Consider the following 19,401-nt stretch of genomic DNA (forward strand, 5'->3'; position numbering starts at 1 on the left):
GTGACAGGGAGAGTGTGAAAACTCCATAGGCAATAGCATCAGAGTTGGAGATACTGCATTCAATTATTATCTAATCTGCTTCAAACAGACAAACAGTTTGAATGTGCAGTTTGTTAAAAATGTAACTTTATTAAATGCAACCTTTTACAAACAGGCTTACTTAGTTCTGGGTGCCTGATTGTGTAGAAGTCCAATTTGTTAGGTCCTGAAACATCTTAAAGAATAATATTCACCAGCAACAGAACAAGCAGTTATTTACTTCAGCCCTGCCCTGCCCTGCTTTTATCTGTTTGTCAACATGAGAAAGATACTGTGTGTGCTATATCAGATACACAAAAGGTGGTGGTCAATTTCTACTGGGAGTTCTCTCAAAACTTTAACAAAAGAGACATAAAATCCTACCATTGCCAAGGAAAGGAGGATAACGTGGGGCATAAATGGCAACATTGACTAGTTAGACAGAATGGCCTATATCTGTGTAGTGTGCTGAATCTAATTCTTCAGGGCTATTTCTGGATCTTGCACTGAAGCTCTCACGTGGAAATTGGCCCACTTTATGCCCAAGTTAAGTCGGAGAAATCAAAATCCCAACTAACCAAACAAGTCGCACAGTGCCTGGTTATTTGCAGCATTTGAACCTGAAATATCAGCAACTTGCAAAATGCAACATCACCACGGTATTTGCAAATAACATCATCACATCTTTAGAGCAGTGGAATATGCTGAAGCTGGGAAGCAGTGTGTGGCAGGTGCTAGATTAAATATAGCTCAGTGAAAGCTAGCTGAGGGCAGTGACTATATTTTAACCCCTGCTTCTATCCAATGTGAAGCAGTAAAACCTCAGTACTTCCAAAACTGACACAAAGGCAACAAGCCCCATAGCTGCATGAGAATGGTGGTTTCCATTTCATTCCATGAGGCCATTATATTGTGTGATTAAGGGACAATGGGTGCACTCTGGCATTGAATCGTAATCATGTTCAATACATCTCCCACTGGCTGACCTTTCAGAGTTGGGTTCCTGATCCCTCACCAAAAAAGGTGGGAGCTTCATTTTCATACTGCATTTTTACAGAGAAACCACATTGTGACATTGAAAGTTAGAGCAGAATCTAAAAAGTTAAACTCTAGTATGTATTTAAGTAAATAATATCCATCATGCATCGACAATGCAAGGTTGATTTATGAGCTTACTTTTCCAGACAGTGGGGCGGCAATTCTAATTTGCATGGCAGTGGTGAGGTCAGGCATGATGAAATGCAGACATGAATGTGAAGCTAAAAGAGTGTATATAATAATCGTCATGATTCAACAGGTTGAGAGGAAACTCTGCCATGTAAGCTCATGAAATGCTGCCTATTCCTGTTGGGTACACTGACTTGAGGTCAAACCCTCTTCCTCATCTGTTCCCATGTCCTTGGCTGCCGTAGAGTGCAATATCTTTGTCCAATGTTAACTGAAGTGGAAGGACCGTCTGCTAATGGACTGCCCTTGGTTCCCCAAATCAATAAAAACTTCCCTTAACCCTTATTTTTTTCACAAGCAAGCCCACAGTCTAAAAGTACAATACCCTCCAAAACAGCACTTTTCAGATTCAGACATAATCAAAATCTGAAGAAGGGTTCCGAGCCGAAACATCACCTATTTTTCTTTCTCCAGAGATGCTGCCTGACCCACTGAGTCGCTCCAGCTTTTTGTGTCTCTCTTCGGAATTAACCAGCATCGGCAGTTCACTTCCTACAACTAAACAAAAGAAAGAACGTTTAATTATCAACTATGGCTATATGGTTTGTTTTACTCCCTCCTGCCTTTCCACAACTCTCAACTTTGAAGAATCAATCCTGACTGAGGGACAGCCACGCACAATTAATGAATGAATGAATGAATGAATGAATGAATGAATGAATGAATAAGTTTATTGGCCAAGTATGCATATACAAGGAATGACAACACAAACATACAGTTAACAATTAAGAATAAAGCATAACCGCATCAAAACAATAAGGATACAATATTACGGTCTAAACATGTGGGTGAAAATAAACCAGAGCAAAAAAAAGACTACAGACTTTGGTTATTGAGTAGAACTACCACTCATGGGAAAAAAGCTGTTTTTATGTGTTAATCAGTCTCTATGAAATTGAGTTTAGATTTAGATTTAGATTTAGAGATACAGTTCTCTAAACTGACTTTAGAGTTCTGGCATTAAAGTATTCAGTGTTATCTTTGTTCAGGGTGAGCTATTTCTTTTCCTTAGGATGAGTGCAGAAACTCAAATACTGATGGAAAGAAAGGACATATTAATGGCATGACCCTTAACAGCATTGATGTACAGAGGGATCTTGGGATCAATCACTCCCTGAAAGTGGAAACATAGGTAGATGGAGTGGTAAGGAAGCATATGTTGTGCTTGTGTTCATAGATCAGGGCATTGAGTATTCGAGTCATTAAGTCATAATGCAGCTTTATAGGACTTTGGTTAGGCCGCATTCAGAGTACTGCATGCAGTTTTGGTTGCCCCATTACAGGAAGGATGTAGAGGCTTTGAAAAGGATGCAGAGGAGGTTTACCAGAATGTTGCCTGGATTAGGGGGAGGTTGCTACAGGACGAGGTTGGATAGACTTGAGTTGTTTTCTCTGGAATGTCGCAGGTTGTGGGAAGACCTGACTGAAGTATATAAAATCATGAGAGGTATGGATAGGTAGACAGTCAGAACCTTTTTTCCCAAGATGGAAAAATCAAATACTAGATGGCATAGCTTTAAGGTAAGAGGAGCAGAGTGTAAAGGAGTTGTATGCGACAATTTATTTACACAGAGGGTGGTGAGTGCCACGGTTGGTGGTTGAGGCAGTTACAATAATGACATTTAAGAGACTTTTGGATAGGCATATGGATATGCAGGGAATTGAGGGATATGGATTCTGTGCAGATAAAAGATGGCTTTGGCATCATGTTCAGCGCAGACATTATGAGGCAAGGGGCCTGTTCTTGCGCTGAACTGTACTATGTCCTATTTTCTCTGTTCTCAATGAGGTCAGTTAATTTTAAAAAAAGACAATGCATGAAAATCCTTCTAACTTGGATAATGGCAAAGATTTTTTTTTTGTTGCAAACTTTAAACAAAATGTGTTATGATCAAAACTCTCTGTTTGGCTTTTCTTTCAATTGCCAATTGCCACAGTTTGTAAAGAGTGTAAGCTAATTTGGAGGATTAGTGAATGTAAAGACAGTACTGTTAGGCAATTATAGACATTTTAAATGCATCATAACCACACATAGAAATATCTTTATTTTTAAATAATTAATACTAACCTTATACTGAGTTAGAATGAGATCATATATTTTAGGAAATCTTTTTTAAATATAAAGAAGGAAACAATTTCCATTTGCAAAACAGTCCATGATCACAGTCTTTATGACCCCACATTATCATAAATCACTTTAAAACCAATGAAATTCTTCGGAAATGTGGTATTGTAGGAAACAGGACAATCATTCTTATACACAGCAAGGTCCTCCAAACAATAGTGATATAATCCTTATGGTAGAAATTATCCAAAAATAGCACTTATCTCTGATACCTCACCCAGAGGTCCATATGGGACTGCATAAGGGAACCCAACTTTTTCACCCAGAGAGTTGTGAACCTGTGGAATTCTCTGCCACAGAAGGCAGTGGAGGCCAATTCACTAGATATTTTCAAGAGTTAGATTTAACTCTTAGGGCTAAAAGAATCAAGGGATATGGGGGGAAAAGCAGGGACGGGGTACTGATTTTGGATGATCAGCCATGATCATATTGGATGGCGGTGCTGGCTCGAAGGGCCTACTCCTGCACCTATTTTCTATTACAACACACACACCAATAGAGGACCCAGAACAAAAGTATGTGGTTGCAAACCTCTATAGTACAATTCAACTTTTTAATAGCAGGAGAGAGATAATTGGAATGGAAGACATGATGTAAGCCAGAAGTCATTTATGGGTGTACTTTTGGATTAATATTAATGATTTGGACAAAGGGTCAGGGTTACATTTCCAAATTTGTGGATGACACTAAGATTGGTCGTGTGGTTAGCAAGGAGGACAGGAATAGACTGCATGATGGCATAGATAGGTTGGCTGAATGGGCAGATGTAGCAGATAATATTTAATACTGAGAAGTGTGAAGAGAAAAAAGGATGAGATGATAGGTAAAACTCTGTTAAACTGTCAACAAAGGACTTTGGTGGTCCAGCTTTTCCAGATGCCATCCTAGAGACTGTTTCAATTAACACTCCAGCATACCTCTAACATTTTAAATTCACTTAAAAAATATATATAGTATAATACATTTTCAATTTAACTCACTAAATATAAAAGGAGCACGGGAAACAGACCCTCGTGAATTTAAAGGAAGAATGAGAAACAAAAGCAAGTGTGTTTCAAGGGAACACAGGAAGCAGGGCCTTCGTGCGTCAGGGAACACAAGATTATAACCTAGTGTGTTCAAGGGAGCACGAGAACCAGGGCCCCTATGTGTTTAAGGGAGCTTGAGAATCATCAACTGATGAATCAGATGTTGAACCATCAGGGCTAAATATAAAGTGAAACATTCTGTGGTGATTCATTTTGAGGGCCACACATCATTTTGTAAATGGTTAATCATCCAATAGCATTGGTGTTCATAAAGACATTGGGGTCTGAAAGTTGATCTGCATGTACATTAAGCTAGTAGAAAGTTAATTGTATTGATACCTTTATTGCTAGAAAGTTTGAGTCAGGAGTAAATATATCTTACTGGATATATGAAGGGCCCATGTGAGATTGCACCTGGAATATTGCATGTAGGACTTGTCTTACCACCTAAGAAAGGAGTACAACAAAGGTTCACCAGATTGATTTTTGGGATAGTGGAAAATAGACCCTCGAGGAGAGATTATGCAGACTGGACTTTCTTTAATTTAGAAAACTGAAAGAGGATCCAAAGATAAATTGTTCTAACACCTGTTCCAGGTGTCGACTCCTGTTTATCGGCGAGACCAAGCGCAGGCTCGGCAATCGTTTCGCTGAACACCTCCGCTCAGTCCCCCTAAACCTACCTGGTCTCCCTGTTGCTCAGCACATTAACTCCCCCTCCCATTCCCAATCTGACCTTTCTGTCCTGGGACTCCTCCATTGTCAGAGTGAGGCCCAGCACAAATTGGAGGAACAGCACCTCATATTTTGCTTGGATAGCTTACACCCCAGAGGGTATGAATATTGACTACTCTAACTTCAAGTCGCCCTTGCTTTCCCTCTCTCTCTCCATCCCTCCCCTTCCCAGTTATCCCACCAGTCTTACTGTCTCCGACTACATTTTATCTCTGTACCACCCACTCCCCTGACGTCAGTCTGAAGAAGGGTCTCGACCCAAAACATCAACCATTCTTTCTCTCCAGAGATGCTGCCTGTCCCGCTGAGTTACCCCAGCATTTTGTATCTACCTTGTTCTAACAGCTCAGAGGTTGGATGTGGGGTGAGGGTGTTTTCCTGACTAGAATATCTAGAACCAATGGATAAGACCATAGGACATAGGTGTAGAATTATGCCATTCAGCCCATTGAGTCTACTCCACCATTTAATTATGGCTTATCTATTTTCCCTCTCAACCACATTCTCCTGCTTTGTCCCCATAACCTTTGATGCCCTTCCTGATCAAGAACCTATCAAACTCCACCTTAGAAATACCCAATGTCTTGGCCTCCACAGCTGTCTGTGGCAATGTTGCAAGGATGTAGCCTCAAAATAAGGCTCAATTCGAAGAAATATCCTCAGTCAGATTAGAGTGAATACTTGGAAATACATACTTAAGAGAGCTGTGAAGCCTCAGCTACTGAGTATATTCAGGACAGAGACAGATAGTTTGGGGGGAATATTAATGGAATCATAAGTTATAGGAGCAGAATTAGGCTTCAAATCTACTCCGCCATTCAATCATGGCTGATCTATCTTTCCCTTTCAAACACATGCTCCTGCCTGTCCCTATACCCCTGACACCCTTACTAATCAAGGGGGTGGGGTTCGGGCTGGAAGGTGCGGCTGAAGTAAAAGTTTGGCTGCGATCTGACTGAATGGTAGAGATTGCCCTGGTGTGTCAGGTGGATTGTAGGAACCATGGCCCTGGAGTGGGAAAGGGAGCACAGGAACCAGGATCCCAGTGTGTGGAGTATGAGAATCATGACCTGATGGTGACAAATGCTCAACACCATCTTCTTGTTGTTAATCTTATTATTACAAGGAATACATGAAGAAAAATTATTTCCTTAATGTGTAATTAGTCTGGAGTTCACTGCCTGTAAGAGAGTCCTAGAGCTACACAACATGGAAACAGGCACTTCAGCCCAAACTGGCCATGCCCACCAAGTTAGCATCATGGGCTCATCCCATTTGCTTGTATTTGGTTCATATCCCTCCTAACCCTTCCTATCCATATATCTGTTCAAATATCTTTTGAAAGTCGTAATTATATCCCTTCTACAGCTTCCTCTGCAGCTCGTTCCAGATACAGACTACCCTGGGGGGAACAGAATCAATCTGCATCTTCAAAAATAGATTAGATGGTTTTTGCTATCTGGAATGACCAGGCCTTCTCCATTGCCATAACAATTCTATGTTGAGTTGAAACACTATTTTAAATTTCCCATTTCAAATGCAAAATCACATATACTCAATGAACCGCCTGTGCAAAAAAAAAAAAACAGTTTTGAAGTATAACTATACTCAATGAATCGCCCGTGCATATAACAGTTGAAGAAGTATAGTCACCTACCTTTCTGGATACCATCAAAAAGAGACGAGTTAAATTAAGCAGCCCAGGTTAAGGTTTGCGGAGCTGAAATTGTAAAAGGCTTCTAACTGTGGGAGAAAAATGGATGTTCCCATGTAGAGTGTTATTGGAGTAACACAAGCACGTCTGGCACTTTCTCTGTAGTTGTTATTTTTCTTCTTGTATACGTTGAGACGTGCAATTCACATCTTCCCTGCAACTATAATTGCTTCAAGGCCAGCCAAAGCTAATTTCAATTCAGGCATCTTTGCAGTACACTGGGGTCCTAAGAGGTGGAGGGAGGGAGGGAGGGGGGTGTCTTGTGGCTTCTTTGTTCAATCTTGCCCAGGCAATGAATGGAGTAAAGAGCATTGTGGTGGGAAGAGCTGGGCGCAAGACTTGTGCAAACTCTCATCCCCCCTCCCGGGGAGGCGCATCCTGGAGTGTTGTTGAAGCTGGATCGGTGCATTATTGAGCCAGGGAGGGCACCAGCAACGCTGGCAGAGCTCAGCAAACTGCAGGAGTGGCGACTCGCCCCACCAAGAGAACTCCAAGCTGTCTCTGCATTTGTCTTCTGATTCTTCATAATGTCTCCCGGTCGAGATTTACTACCGAGAGCCGCTTCTGCAGATGCTATATGAAAGAAAGAAGGTGCGTGAGAGTGTTTTGCAAGTGCTCAAAGGGTTAAAAGCGTGTGGGACTGCCCCATCTCTTCTATTCAGGAGTCATCTGGGTGGGATCCCAGATAAATTGAGGTGTTAAATTCTTTTCTGTTGTGATTTATCATTGTGAGGACTGCTGTGTCTTTATAATCGTGAATTGTGTCGCAACTTTCACTTTTAAATGTATGGGGTTTAATTGTTTGCATGGGTTCAAATGAGCAGAGTCATTTTCTTCCAGGGATTTCTGTCTCTTTTCCACCCACGAGTGGATTCCTTTTTGTTTCCCCGTGAAAGCCTGCACTTAAGGAGACACCGGAGAACGTAAGCCTCTGGGGAAGTAGATTGCATCTGTGCTTTTGGCGAGGGGCGATGGATTGCAGGCGGCTCCTTGCCACGGGTCACCCTGCTTTTTTTTCCGCAGCGCAGGCTGACCCCCAGTAACTTGTGTGTTGTTTCTCTGGAGTTGGTTTCTCTCGCTTTCCTTTCCAACTCGTGTGCTGGAAGACGGATCCTCCTCAAGGCCACCCACTCCCATTGCCACGTCCTCTCGAATCCCATCATCAACAAGTTCCCGAGGTCTTGAAATACTTGATGCCACTGTCGATATGTGTTCTAAGTAAGCCCAGAGATGTGAACAAAAATATTGGAATTTCAGCTGGAAATACATTTTTTTTTAGAAACACTCAACAAATTGAGTATCCTCGGTCAAGACAAGAGATAAGTCAAGAGTGTTTAATTGTTCCGGAATTGAACAATTCAATTAATCAAAACATCAGTCTGAAGAAGGGTCTCGACCCGAAACGTCACCCATTCCTTCTCTCCAGAGATGCTGCCTGTCCTGCAGAGTTACTCCAGCATTTTGTGTCTATCTTTGGATAAAACCAGCATCTGCGGTTTCTTTCTACACAATTCTTCTTTCGTGTTCATCATTCAAATGTGACTTCACTGTCATCGTCCGTCTTGAAAAGGGCACAAGCTTCCGGCGACAATCAGTGGGAGCCTCACTTGTACAGTGGACGATGGTCAAGTCAACTTTATTTGTCACGTACATATATACAAGATGTACAAGCAGTGAAATGAAAGTGGCAACGCCGGCGGATTGTGCTAAAACTACAAAACAGAATAGAATTATTATTTTTTTAACTCAAAAAATAAATTAATACAGTAAATTAAATTAGTCCCTGGTGATATGAGAGTTAACAGTCCTGATGGCCTGTGGGAAGAAACTCCGTCTCATCCTCTCTGTTTTCACAGCGTGACAGCAGAGGCGTTTGCCTGACAGTAGCAGCTGGAACAGCCCGTTGCTGGAGTGGTAGGGGTCCCCCATAATGTTGCTGGCTCTGGATCTGCACCTCCTGATGTATAGGTCCTGCAGGGCAGCGAGTGTAGTTCCCATAGTGCGTTCAGCCGAATGCACTACTCTCTGCAGAGCCTTCCTGTCCTGGGCAGAGCTATTCCCAAACCAGATTGTGATGTTTCCAGACAAGATGCTTTCTACAGCCCCAGAGTAGAAGCACTGAAGGATCCTCAGAGAGACACTGAATTTCCTCAACTGTCTGAGGTGGTAAAGGCGCTGCCTTGCCTTACTCACCAGTGTGGCAATGTGTGTTGTCCATGTCAGATCCTCTGTGATGTGGACTCCCAGGTATTTAAAGCTGCTCACCCTATCCGCAGTAATCCCATTTATCTCCAGTGGCGTGTACGTCCTCAGATGTTGAGCCCTTCTAAAGTCTACAATCAGCTCCTTAGTTTTTGTGACATTCAAGAGGAGGCTGTTGTCCTGACACTAGAGTGCCAGATCAGCCACCTCCTCATAGGCCTTCTCCTCGTTATCGGAGATCAGGGCCACCACCACAGTGTCGTCAGCAAACTTGATGATGGAGTTGGAGCTGAACCTGGCCACACAGGCATGTGTGTACAGGGAGTACAATAGGGGGCTAAGGACGCAACCCTGGGGGGATCCTGTGTTCAGGGTGAGGGGGTTAGATGGATGTCTCCCTAACTTGACCACTTGTAGCAGAATTAGCTCAGGACACTTCCAGTTTCCAGCCCTGTGACGTGGACGCTTCTGCTATGGGGCCCTTACACAATTAAATTCCTAAGATGGACACAAAATGCAGGAGTAACTCAACAGGACAGGCAAGATCTCTGGAGAGAAGGAATGGGTGCATTTCAGGTCAAGAACCCTCTTTCGGACTTTCTTTATTCTTGCATCTAAATTCTATCTTTTGTATTAAATAATAATAATAATTTTAAAATTCTTATTTGCAGCAGTCAAACTGGCCCACTAATGCAATAACACTACAAATCAGTATATAATAATCAACATGACAAATTATCAGTAATACTAAGAACTGAATTTCTGAGTCTAACCAAAACAAAGTCCAAGGTAGATCCTAGCGGAGGTCGGGTTATGCAGGGTGTTTCAAGAACTTTATGGTTGAAAGAAAGAAGTTGTTCTTGATCCTTCTCAGGAGATCATAGTTCTCGGGCTCCTTTACCTCCCCAATGGTACCATGGGATAAAATTGTAGCCTGGTAGGTGTGGGCCTTTGATCTCAGCTGCCTTTTTGAGGGAGTGTTTCGTGTAAATCACTTTGGTGGGGAAGAGTACTCATGATGGACTAGGCAATGTCTACCACTTTCTGCAGCCTCCACCCATTCATTCAAGTTATCGAAACAGGGCGTGATGCAACCAGTCGGTATGTTCTCTATTCTACACCTGTAGAAGTTCGATAGAACATTCGGCAACATGCTGAATCTGCTCAATCTTCTAAGTAAGTAGAGGTGTTGAAGAGCTCTATATGTGCTGGGCCCAGGATAAATCTTTACAGATATGCACATCCAGGACAATGAAGCTGTCGGCACTCCACCTCTGTGCCATCGATTTTGATAGGTTCCTGGATCCCTGTCTTCCCATTCCTAAAGTCAACAATCAGCTCCTTTGCTTTGCTAAAGTTGAGAAGAAGATTGTGGAAAGAGGATAGGGTTAATGCCTCAGGTCAATGTGTTTCAAGATCATTTGATTTTTTTTCCTTTCTCATTGGAGCCCCAGTTAGGAATTGAGATAATGCAAAAAGCATTACAAATGTCATTAAAAGAGTTATATCCTTAAGAGGTGATAAAAACTTGAGGGACAACTGTGGTATTAACTCGTGTAATAAAATTTATTTAAATATAATTTATTTCATTGCATTGTCTATGTTCAAGTATATAATAGATTGTCACACAAAAGTTACCATCCCTAAATTCTTCTGCAGGATAATGGCAAACAGTGTCACACAACATTAACCACACAAATTTGCTGTTTAACCCAGCAGGTTTGTAAAGACCTGATGTGCACCAGTTTCCAGCCTTTTTTCATTTCAACTTTAGATTTGTTCTCAATTTCTTCTCCATGCTCAGTTAGTTTTCTCCAAATGTAGCTCATTGATTAGAATGTAGAACTATGGGGCAATCTCTATATAAAAAGCACAAACATAGTAAACCAGACATTAGAATGGGTTGGAAGATTCCCTCTAAGGAGCTGTATTGGAGGAAAGTGGTGCTGAGGTAAAAGATTAGCCATGAACCTATTGAATGGCAGAGTAAATGGCCTCTTCCTACTTCTATGTCTATCAAACTCTTAAAGAAATTTCCCCTGATCTTTTCGGTGCATTAATGACTGTCTTGTATGTTTGTGCTCCTTAGTTTCAGACTTGGTCATCAGTGGATAAATAATCTTTGTATTTAACCTTATCAAATCTAAAGATCATCTCATTTTGTTTATCAAAGAGCTGTTCTGTTTTACCTTAAATTAAAACTGTTACCAGAGGTAAAAGAATCAAAATTATACATTCTTATACCATTCAAATGTTTAATATATTGATTTGAATTATATAGCATTAAATAAGTCACAATGGCTGCAAATAGTTATCAGTGCAAAACTATTGCATCCCTTCCAGTTAATCAGTATATTGCTGAATTTATATAGCAGATTCAATGAAGGAATTATGTTCCCTAGGGTTTTAGGGTAAAATATATGCATATTTCAAAAAAAAATTCAGATATAGTAAATTGCTGTGAGATCTAAGTGGTATTTATGAATGACATATGTGTAAAAATGGTGTTGCAATATCAACTGGCAAATGTCCTCTAATCTTTAAGATTTTTGAATCTCCTATGGTCTTGGTCAAGGTTAGTTGGAGGATATTGTTAGCATTTTTACTATTATTGAAAAATGAAATGCGCATTTGCTCACTTGTGCCAGAAAAGTACTCCACAACTGGAAATATTACTTAGCAGCTTTTCATTTATTCTTTGCTCAGAGCCCCAAACAGCTTGAGTAATGAATGCAATCCATCGATAGAAAGTTGTTTGGGTGGGTGCTTAGTTTCAAGTGGGCTGCCTTAAACTCCAGGACATTACCTCTGAATATTTTTTGTTTGACCCCTTCACTGTGCAGAGGTAATGACATCTACCAATGGGGCATTGTTAGGATTTCTGCAATGTAATCACAAAATAGAAACGTGTGCAACTCCTTACCAGAATAGAAACATAGAAAATAGGTGCAGGAGTAAGTCATTCAGCCCTTCGAGCCAGCACCGCCATTCAATATGATCATGGCTGATCATCCAAAATCAGTACCCCGTTCCGGCTTTCTCCCCTTGAAAACATCCAGTGAATGGCCTCCACTGCCTTCTGTGGCAGAGAATTCCACAGATTCACAACTCTCTGGGTGAAGAAGTTTTTCCCAATCTCAGTCCTTAATGGCCTACCCCTTATTCTTCTTGTTTCCTTCCTGAATAGCCCACCTAATCAGGGAGAAAACAAGTCAACTTGTGGTGAAATAGGAAACAGTTTTCACAGCACCATTTACAAGGAGTCATTGCAGAATTTAAACTACATGTTCCATTTTTTTTTACACAGGTCCAAAGCATTAAAGAAAAGAAACCTGGAACTCCTCCTCCCACTGTAACAACTGTGACTCCCAGTCCTCCTACTGTAAACAAAGTTGTTGTCAGCACTCCGGCACCTGTAAACATTCCACGCTTCTACTTCCCTAAAGGACTTCCAAGTGTCAGCAATAACCATGAAGAGACCATTGCCAAGGTTGAAGTTGCCTTTGCTGAGTTTGAGGATGAAAAGGGCGATATTTATGAAATGGGCAAAATCGCAAAGGTAAGGAGTGACAAGCACATTTCTTTTGTTATCCGGTGTACATTTTTCCCCTGGACCACACTGTTATTTGTTTGATTGCTTGACCACTCTTCGTAGGCATTGTTAGGATTACTGCAATGTGTACACTGTCACTAACCTCAAAATGGAAATATTCAGGCACTTGGAAGTCAAGAGGCAAACTAGTGCAATTGCTGATAATCTGAAATGGATACAGAAAGTCCTGCAAATTCTTAACAAGTAGGCAGTGCCCATGGAGAATGAAACAGAGTTAATGTTACAGATTGATGATCAGTTCTGGCTGACCTGCTGGGTCTTTACAGAATATTTTGTACTCGCTTGAGCTAAAAATTTAACTTGTCACCCAGTTGTCAATTTATGGAGTGTTCCTTCACAGGCCATCTGTTTATCTCTCCTTCAAATTTACTTTCACAATCAGGTAGATCCATATATAGCATGCTCTGAGGAAAGATGATGAGATTATAGTGCCCATTGTTCCTTGGTTACCCTTTTCTCTCTGGCAGGCCCAAATGTTATTAAAAAACACCTTAATACAACTAGCCTACGATGCTGGAGGGCAATGAATTGCTGCAATAGCCTGTTTCATGATGAATGATGTCAATTGAGGACAGCACAGTGGCATAGCGGTAGAGTTGCTGCCTTACAGCATCGGAGACCCAGGTTCGATCCTGACTACGGTCAAAATGCTGTCAATATGAAGTTTATACATTTTTCCCTGTGACTGCGTGGGTTTTCTCCGGGTACTCTGGTTTCCTCCCACTCTCCAAAAACATGCAGGCTTGTAGGTTAATTGGCTTCGGAAAAATTGCCCCTAGTGTTTAGGATCGTGTTAGTGTACAGGGCAATCGCTGGTCGTCACGGACTCATTTGGCCGAAGGGCCTGTTTCTGCGCTATATTTCTAAAGGCTATATTAATCTCAAGAATGGCATTGCACCACATTTGCACTGTTAGTTATTGACAAAGGGGTATAGTGTTGGTGTTGCACACGTGACGTGATTGACATGCCCAGTAGTTTACTTCCTTGACCAACCTTGCTGCCTTCACGGACAGAGGTGACATCAAAGGCTTTGCGACGGGTGAAAACGAGGCAGCTTCAGGAGCAGGTGGTGTTCCTGCCGAGTTTCTAAAACCTGATAGAGAAAAGCTTCAGTCACAAGTTCACAACCTTTTCTGCCATGTCCAGGAAGTGGAAGACATGCCAAGGGATGTTAGAACCAGTAGTTATGACCGTCTTCAAGAATGAAGACAAATGCAAGTGCAACAACTACAAAGGGGCTACTTGCTGCCTGCCTGCAATGAACATCATCGGTATCTTTCTTGACCCTGTCTTCTCTGTGACTGAAGAGCTGCTCCATAAATCGTTGTGTGGATTCCAACCATTTAGAAGCACAATATGTATGATCTTCATTGCTTGACAACTCCAAGAGTCGCACTGCACCTGGGCTTTTTTGTCCTTGCAGAAACCTTTAAAGAATAAAGTCCTGGGAGTGTCCTTCTCCAATTTGCTGCTCACAGGAACTTATCTTCATCTTTTGTGCACTTGAGAATAATATTGCCAACCATAAACCTAATGACTGGTATCAGAGACAACCCAATCACCTTGTCAAGCGTGGGTACACCAATGATCCAAATTTCTCTCAAATTTCCCACCACAAAGCTGCACAACAACTCCTAACATTCCACTACAGAGGAGCTAATTTAAAGAATAAATAGGAAACTGTTTAATCTGTGTCACCTCCACAGCAGAGCCAAAGTCAGCCTGACTTCAGTCATCACTGGGCCACTGAAGCACATGAGAGAAGGTGTCTTGCATGTAGGTACTACTTCATTCAGAGGGTGCTGATTGTTGACTTCATTGCCACAGATGGCTGTGGAGGCCAAGTCGTTGGGTATTTTTAAGACAAGAGATTGACACATACTTAATTGGTAAGGGTGTCATGGGTTATGGGGAGAAAGCAGGAGAATGGGGTTGAGAGGATAGATAGATCAGCCATGATTGAAAGGTGGAGTAGACTCGATGGTCCGAATGACCCACTTTTGCTCCTATGACTAATGAATTGCAAAGGCCTTCTGTCAGTCTCTCCCCATTGAACAACACTGATCTCCAACACTGAAAGTTCACAATAAGGTGAGGAAATGTGAGTTGCTTCCATGCTTTGGGAACCACCTCTCAACAAAGGCAGACATTGATAATGAAAATTACCAATGCCTTTAGCACTGTCCATTTGAGGAAAAGAGTATTTGGGGGTGAAGATGTTAACTCTGGCAAAAAAAAACTCCTCGTGTTTGGTCAATCATCCTTGCTCACTACACTTCTGAGCCTTAGACTGCCTACATCCGGACAAAGCCATGGAGTGATAGATACTGTGGTGTTATTGCAATGTGCCTTTAAGACTACACAGGTCTATTGGTAGGGGGTCATCAGAGGGCGACAGGGAGGAGCCCGGGGGAGCAGATGTGCGGTTGAATAAACACTCGCGTAAAAACACAGTCGGACTCACTGTATCTTTTTAAAGAACACAACAGATACCACTTCAAATGTTTGAAATCCATTGAGAGGATATGCAAAACAATGTCAATATCCTCTCTCATCCCAATTCATAATCATAATTATAATCATACTTTATTAGCCAAGTATGCTTTGATTTGCCATACAGTCATACCAATAAAAAGCAACAAGACACATAAAATACATTTTAACAAAAACATCCACCATAGTGACTCTTCCACATTCCTCACTGTGATGGAAGGCGAAATTTTTTTTTTCAATCTCTTCCCTTATGTGTTCTCCCGCGGTCGGGGGCCTCAAGCCTTCCATTGACGGGACGATCTTGGCTCCCTTAGCTGGCGTTCAAGCTCCCGCATCGGGGGGGATCTCAGCTCCCCGCGCCGGGCGATCAGACCCCAGGTCAGGGCTAGTCGAACCTCTTGCGATTTTGTAGTTTCCCGACATCAGTCTCTACCCGAGACTGCGAGCTCCCCGATGTTGAAATCCGCAGGCCGCAGTTGGATGATCGATCCCAGGCAAGGGATCGCAGACTCCAATGGTAAGTCCACGGCCCCGCGGTGGTGCTCAAAGTCAGTCTCGAGCAAGGCTGCCGGCTCCATGATGTTAGGCCGCAGAGCAACCGGAGATACGATCCGGAAAACATTTGCATCTCCGGCAAGGGAAGAGATTGATAAATAATGTTCCCCTCGACCCCCTCCACCACACCCCCACATAAAATAAACCAGAAAACATTAACACATGCTTTTAAAGCATAACAAAAATGATTAAAAAAAGACAGACAGACCATTGGCGAGGTTGCCATCGCTGATGGCGCCATCCGGTGGTATATCCAGCATTAATTATGCTCATTTTTAGGGGTGCTTGGAAGGAAATCGGCACTGTCAGACAGACAGCCTCATAATCGTAGTGGCTAGGGTTCAAGCCTGATTTTCGGTGCTATCTGGGGAGATTATACATTCTCCCTATGACTGTGTGTTTCCTCCTACTTGCCACTTCCCAAAGACATACAAGGTGCTTGATTAATTGGCCTTTGTAAATTGACCCTGGTGTGTACGCATGTTATAGAACCTGGAAAGAGCTGATGGAAATGTGGAGAGACTAAAATAGGATTTGTGTCAGTCAAGTGCTCGATGGTCCACGTGAACTCAGTGAATGTAAGGGCCTGTTTCCGTGTAGTATGACGGTAATATCTCTAATATCAGCTGTGTCCCAGCTGTGATATTCTTTATTTCCCCGTAGGCCTTTATATAAAGCAAATTATATTTTTGTTTCTCCAGGCATGTGGTTGTCCTTTATACTGGAAAGCCCCTATGTTCATTTCTGCTGGTGGAGAACGAACAGGATTTGTGTCTGTGCACTCATTCGTAGCCATGTGGAGAAGGTGAATATTATTTCTGCTCTAAACTTAGTTGTCGCACTTGTCAGTAGCCGAAATGCTCGGATACGCAAGCCACACTTCAAATGGAAAATGCCTTTGTATTGACGTGGCACATTTCATGATCTCTCAGAGCCCACAGTGTTTTACGATCAATAAATGGTTCACACGGTTCAATGGTGAATTCAGAGACTAGGGTCCTGAACTTAAAGAAATGAGACTTTGAAGGTATGAGACGGGAATTGGCTAGGATAGACTGGCAAATTATACTTCAAGGGTTAACGGTGGAGATGCAATGGCAAAGATTTATAGACCGCATGGATGATTCCAAAAATTGTTCATCCCTGCCTGGCGAAAAAATAAAACTGAGGTGAGAAGAAACTTTTTCACCCAGAGAGTTGTGAATTTGTGGAATTCTCTGCCACAGAGGGCAGTGGAAGCAAAATCACTGGATGGATTTAAGAGAGACTTAGATGGAGCTCTAGGGGCTAGTGGAATCAAGGGATATGGGGAGAAGGCAGGCATGGGTTATTGATTGTGGACGATCAGCCATGATCACAATGAATGGCGGTGCTAGCTCGAAGGGCCGAATGGCCTCCTCCTGCACCTATTTTATATGTTTCTATGTTTCTAAAACGGGGAAGGCGGCTCAACCGTGGCTAATGATGGAAATCAAGGATAGTGTTAAATCCAAGGAAAAGGCAAATAAATTGGCCAGAGGAAGCTGCAAACAGGAGGATTGGGAGAAATTTAGAACAACAAAGTCAAAAGGGTTAATTAAGAGGGGGGAAATAGAGCATGAAAGAAACTTGCGGGAATATATAAACTAACGGTAAAAGCTTCTTTAGATATGTAAAAAGGAAAAGATTAGTGAAGACAAATGTAGGTCCCTTACAATCAGACCGGTGAATTTATAATGGGAAACAAGGAAATGGCAGAACAGTTAAATGAGTACTTTGTTTGTGTCATCCTTAGTGGAAACAGAACCAATCTCCCGGAAATACGAGGGGACCAAGGATCTAGTGGGAGGGAGGAACTGAAGGGAATTAGTCAGGAAATGGTGTTCAGGTTAACTGTTGGGACTGAAGGCAGATAAATCCCCAAGGCCTGATGGTCAGCATCCCAGAGTACTCAAGGAGTTGGTCCTAGAAATCATGGATGCATTGGTGATCATTTTCCAAAGTTCTCTTGACTCTGGATCAGTTCCTGTGGACTGGAGGGTAGCCAATGTAACTTCACTTTTTAAGAAAGGAGGGAGAGAGAAAACGGGAAATTATAGACCAGTTAGCCTTACATCGGTAGTGGGGAAAATGCTAGAGTCGATTGTTAAAGATGTTACAGCAGCGCATTTGGAAAGCAGTGACAGAATCGGTCAAAATCAGCATGGATTTATGAAGGGGAAATCATGCGTGACTAATCTTCTGGTATTTTTTGAGGATGTAACAAGTAGAATGGATAAGGGAGAGCCAGTGGATGTGATGTACCTGGACTTTCAAAAAGCCTTTGACAAGGTCTTGGGGTAGGGGATTGACATGGATAGAGAACTGGTTGGCAGACAGGAAGCAAAGAGTAGGAATTAATGGTCCTTTTCAAAATGTCAGACAGTGAATAGTGGTGTGCTGCAAGGCTCGGTGCTGGGACCCAGTTATTTACAATATATATGAATGATTTAGACGAGGAAATTTAAAGTGACATCTCCAAGTTTGCGGATGAAACAAAGCTGGGTGGCAGTGTGGGCTGCGATGAGGATGCTATGAGGCTGCAGGGTGACTTGGATAGGTTGGGTGAGTGGGAAGATGCATGGCAGATGCAGTATAATGTGGATAAATGTGAGGTTATCCACTTTGGTGGCAAGAACAGGAAGGCAGATTATTATCTGAATGGTGTCAGATTAGGAAAAGGGGAGGTGCAATGAGACCTGGGTGTTCTTGTACATCAGTCACTGAAAGGAAGCATGCAGGTATGGCAGGCTGTGAAGAATGTTAATGGCATGTTGTCCTTCATTGTGAGAGGATTCGAGTTTAGAAGCAAGAAGGTCCTACTGCAGTTGTACAGGGTCCTGGATAGCCTGGACCTGGAGTATATTTTGCAATTTTGGTCTCCTAATTTGAGGAAGGACATTATTGCTATTGAGGGAGTGCAGCATAGGTTCACCAGGTTAATTCCCGGGATGGCAGGACTGACATAAGATGAAAGAATGAGTTGACTGGGCTTGTATTCACTGGAATTTAGAAGGATGAGAGGGAATCTTATAAAAACATATAAAATTCTTAAGGCTACATGCAGGAAAAATGTTCCCAATATTGGGGGAATCCAGAACCAGGGGTCACTGTTTAAGAATAAGGGGGAGGCTATTTAGGACTGAAATGATGATTTTTTTTTTCACCCAGAGTAGTGAATCTGTGGAATTATCTGCCACAGAAGACAGTGGAGGCCAATTCACTGGATGTTTTCAAGAGAGATTTTGATTTAGCTCTTAGGGCTTAAGGAATCAAGGGATTTACCCTTGCCTCTCCAGTCTCTCCTCAACTAAAATGCCCCATCCTAGGTAATATCCTGGCAAATCTTCTCTGCATTCTCTCCACACTATCAGATCTATCCTGTAATATGGTGATTAGAAATTCATGCAGCACTACAGCAGAGGTCTGAACAATGTTTTATAAAGTTCGAGCATACCCTTTCTGCATACCCTTTCTGCTCTTGTATTCAATATCATAACTCGTGGAAGACAGCATCCGATATGCCTTTAAACATGTTACTTCTGCTGACCTTCAATGATCTTGGACTTATACACCTGGGACTTTACCATTTATAGTATACTAGAAAAGGGTGGACACGTTGGTCTAGCACCCTCCCCCTTCCTGCATTGGTCCAGCATCCCCACCTCCCT

General features: G+C 42.2%; 1 protein-coding gene across 7 annotated transcripts in view; it reads left to right on the top strand.

Annotated features, from left to right (window-relative positions):
- Positions 1 to 19,401, top strand: part of ppp2r3a (protein phosphatase 2, regulatory subunit B'', alpha) — a 265,190-nt gene that overhangs the window by 206,122 nt on the left and 39,667 nt on the right. For 6 of the 7 annotated variants that reach the window (XM_078410763.1, XM_078410768.1, XM_078410764.1 and 3 more), the window contains 2 exons: positions 12,357 to 12,608; positions 16,414 to 16,517. In XM_078410763.1, coding sequence (XP_078266889.1) covers positions 12,357 to 12,608; positions 16,414 to 16,517 — 356 coding nt within the window. Of the gene's footprint in view, positions 1 to 7,101; positions 7,439 to 12,356; positions 12,609 to 16,413; positions 16,518 to 19,401 lie in introns of those variants that run through there. The other variant, XM_078410770.1, reaches the window with a different exon arrangement.

Source organism: Rhinoraja longicauda, chromosome 13 (assembly GCF_053455715.1).
Source record: "Rhinoraja longicauda isolate Sanriku21f chromosome 13, sRhiLon1.1, whole genome shotgun sequence".
NCBI lineage: Eukaryota > Metazoa > Chordata > Chondrichthyes > Rajiformes > Arhynchobatidae > Rhinoraja > Rhinoraja longicauda.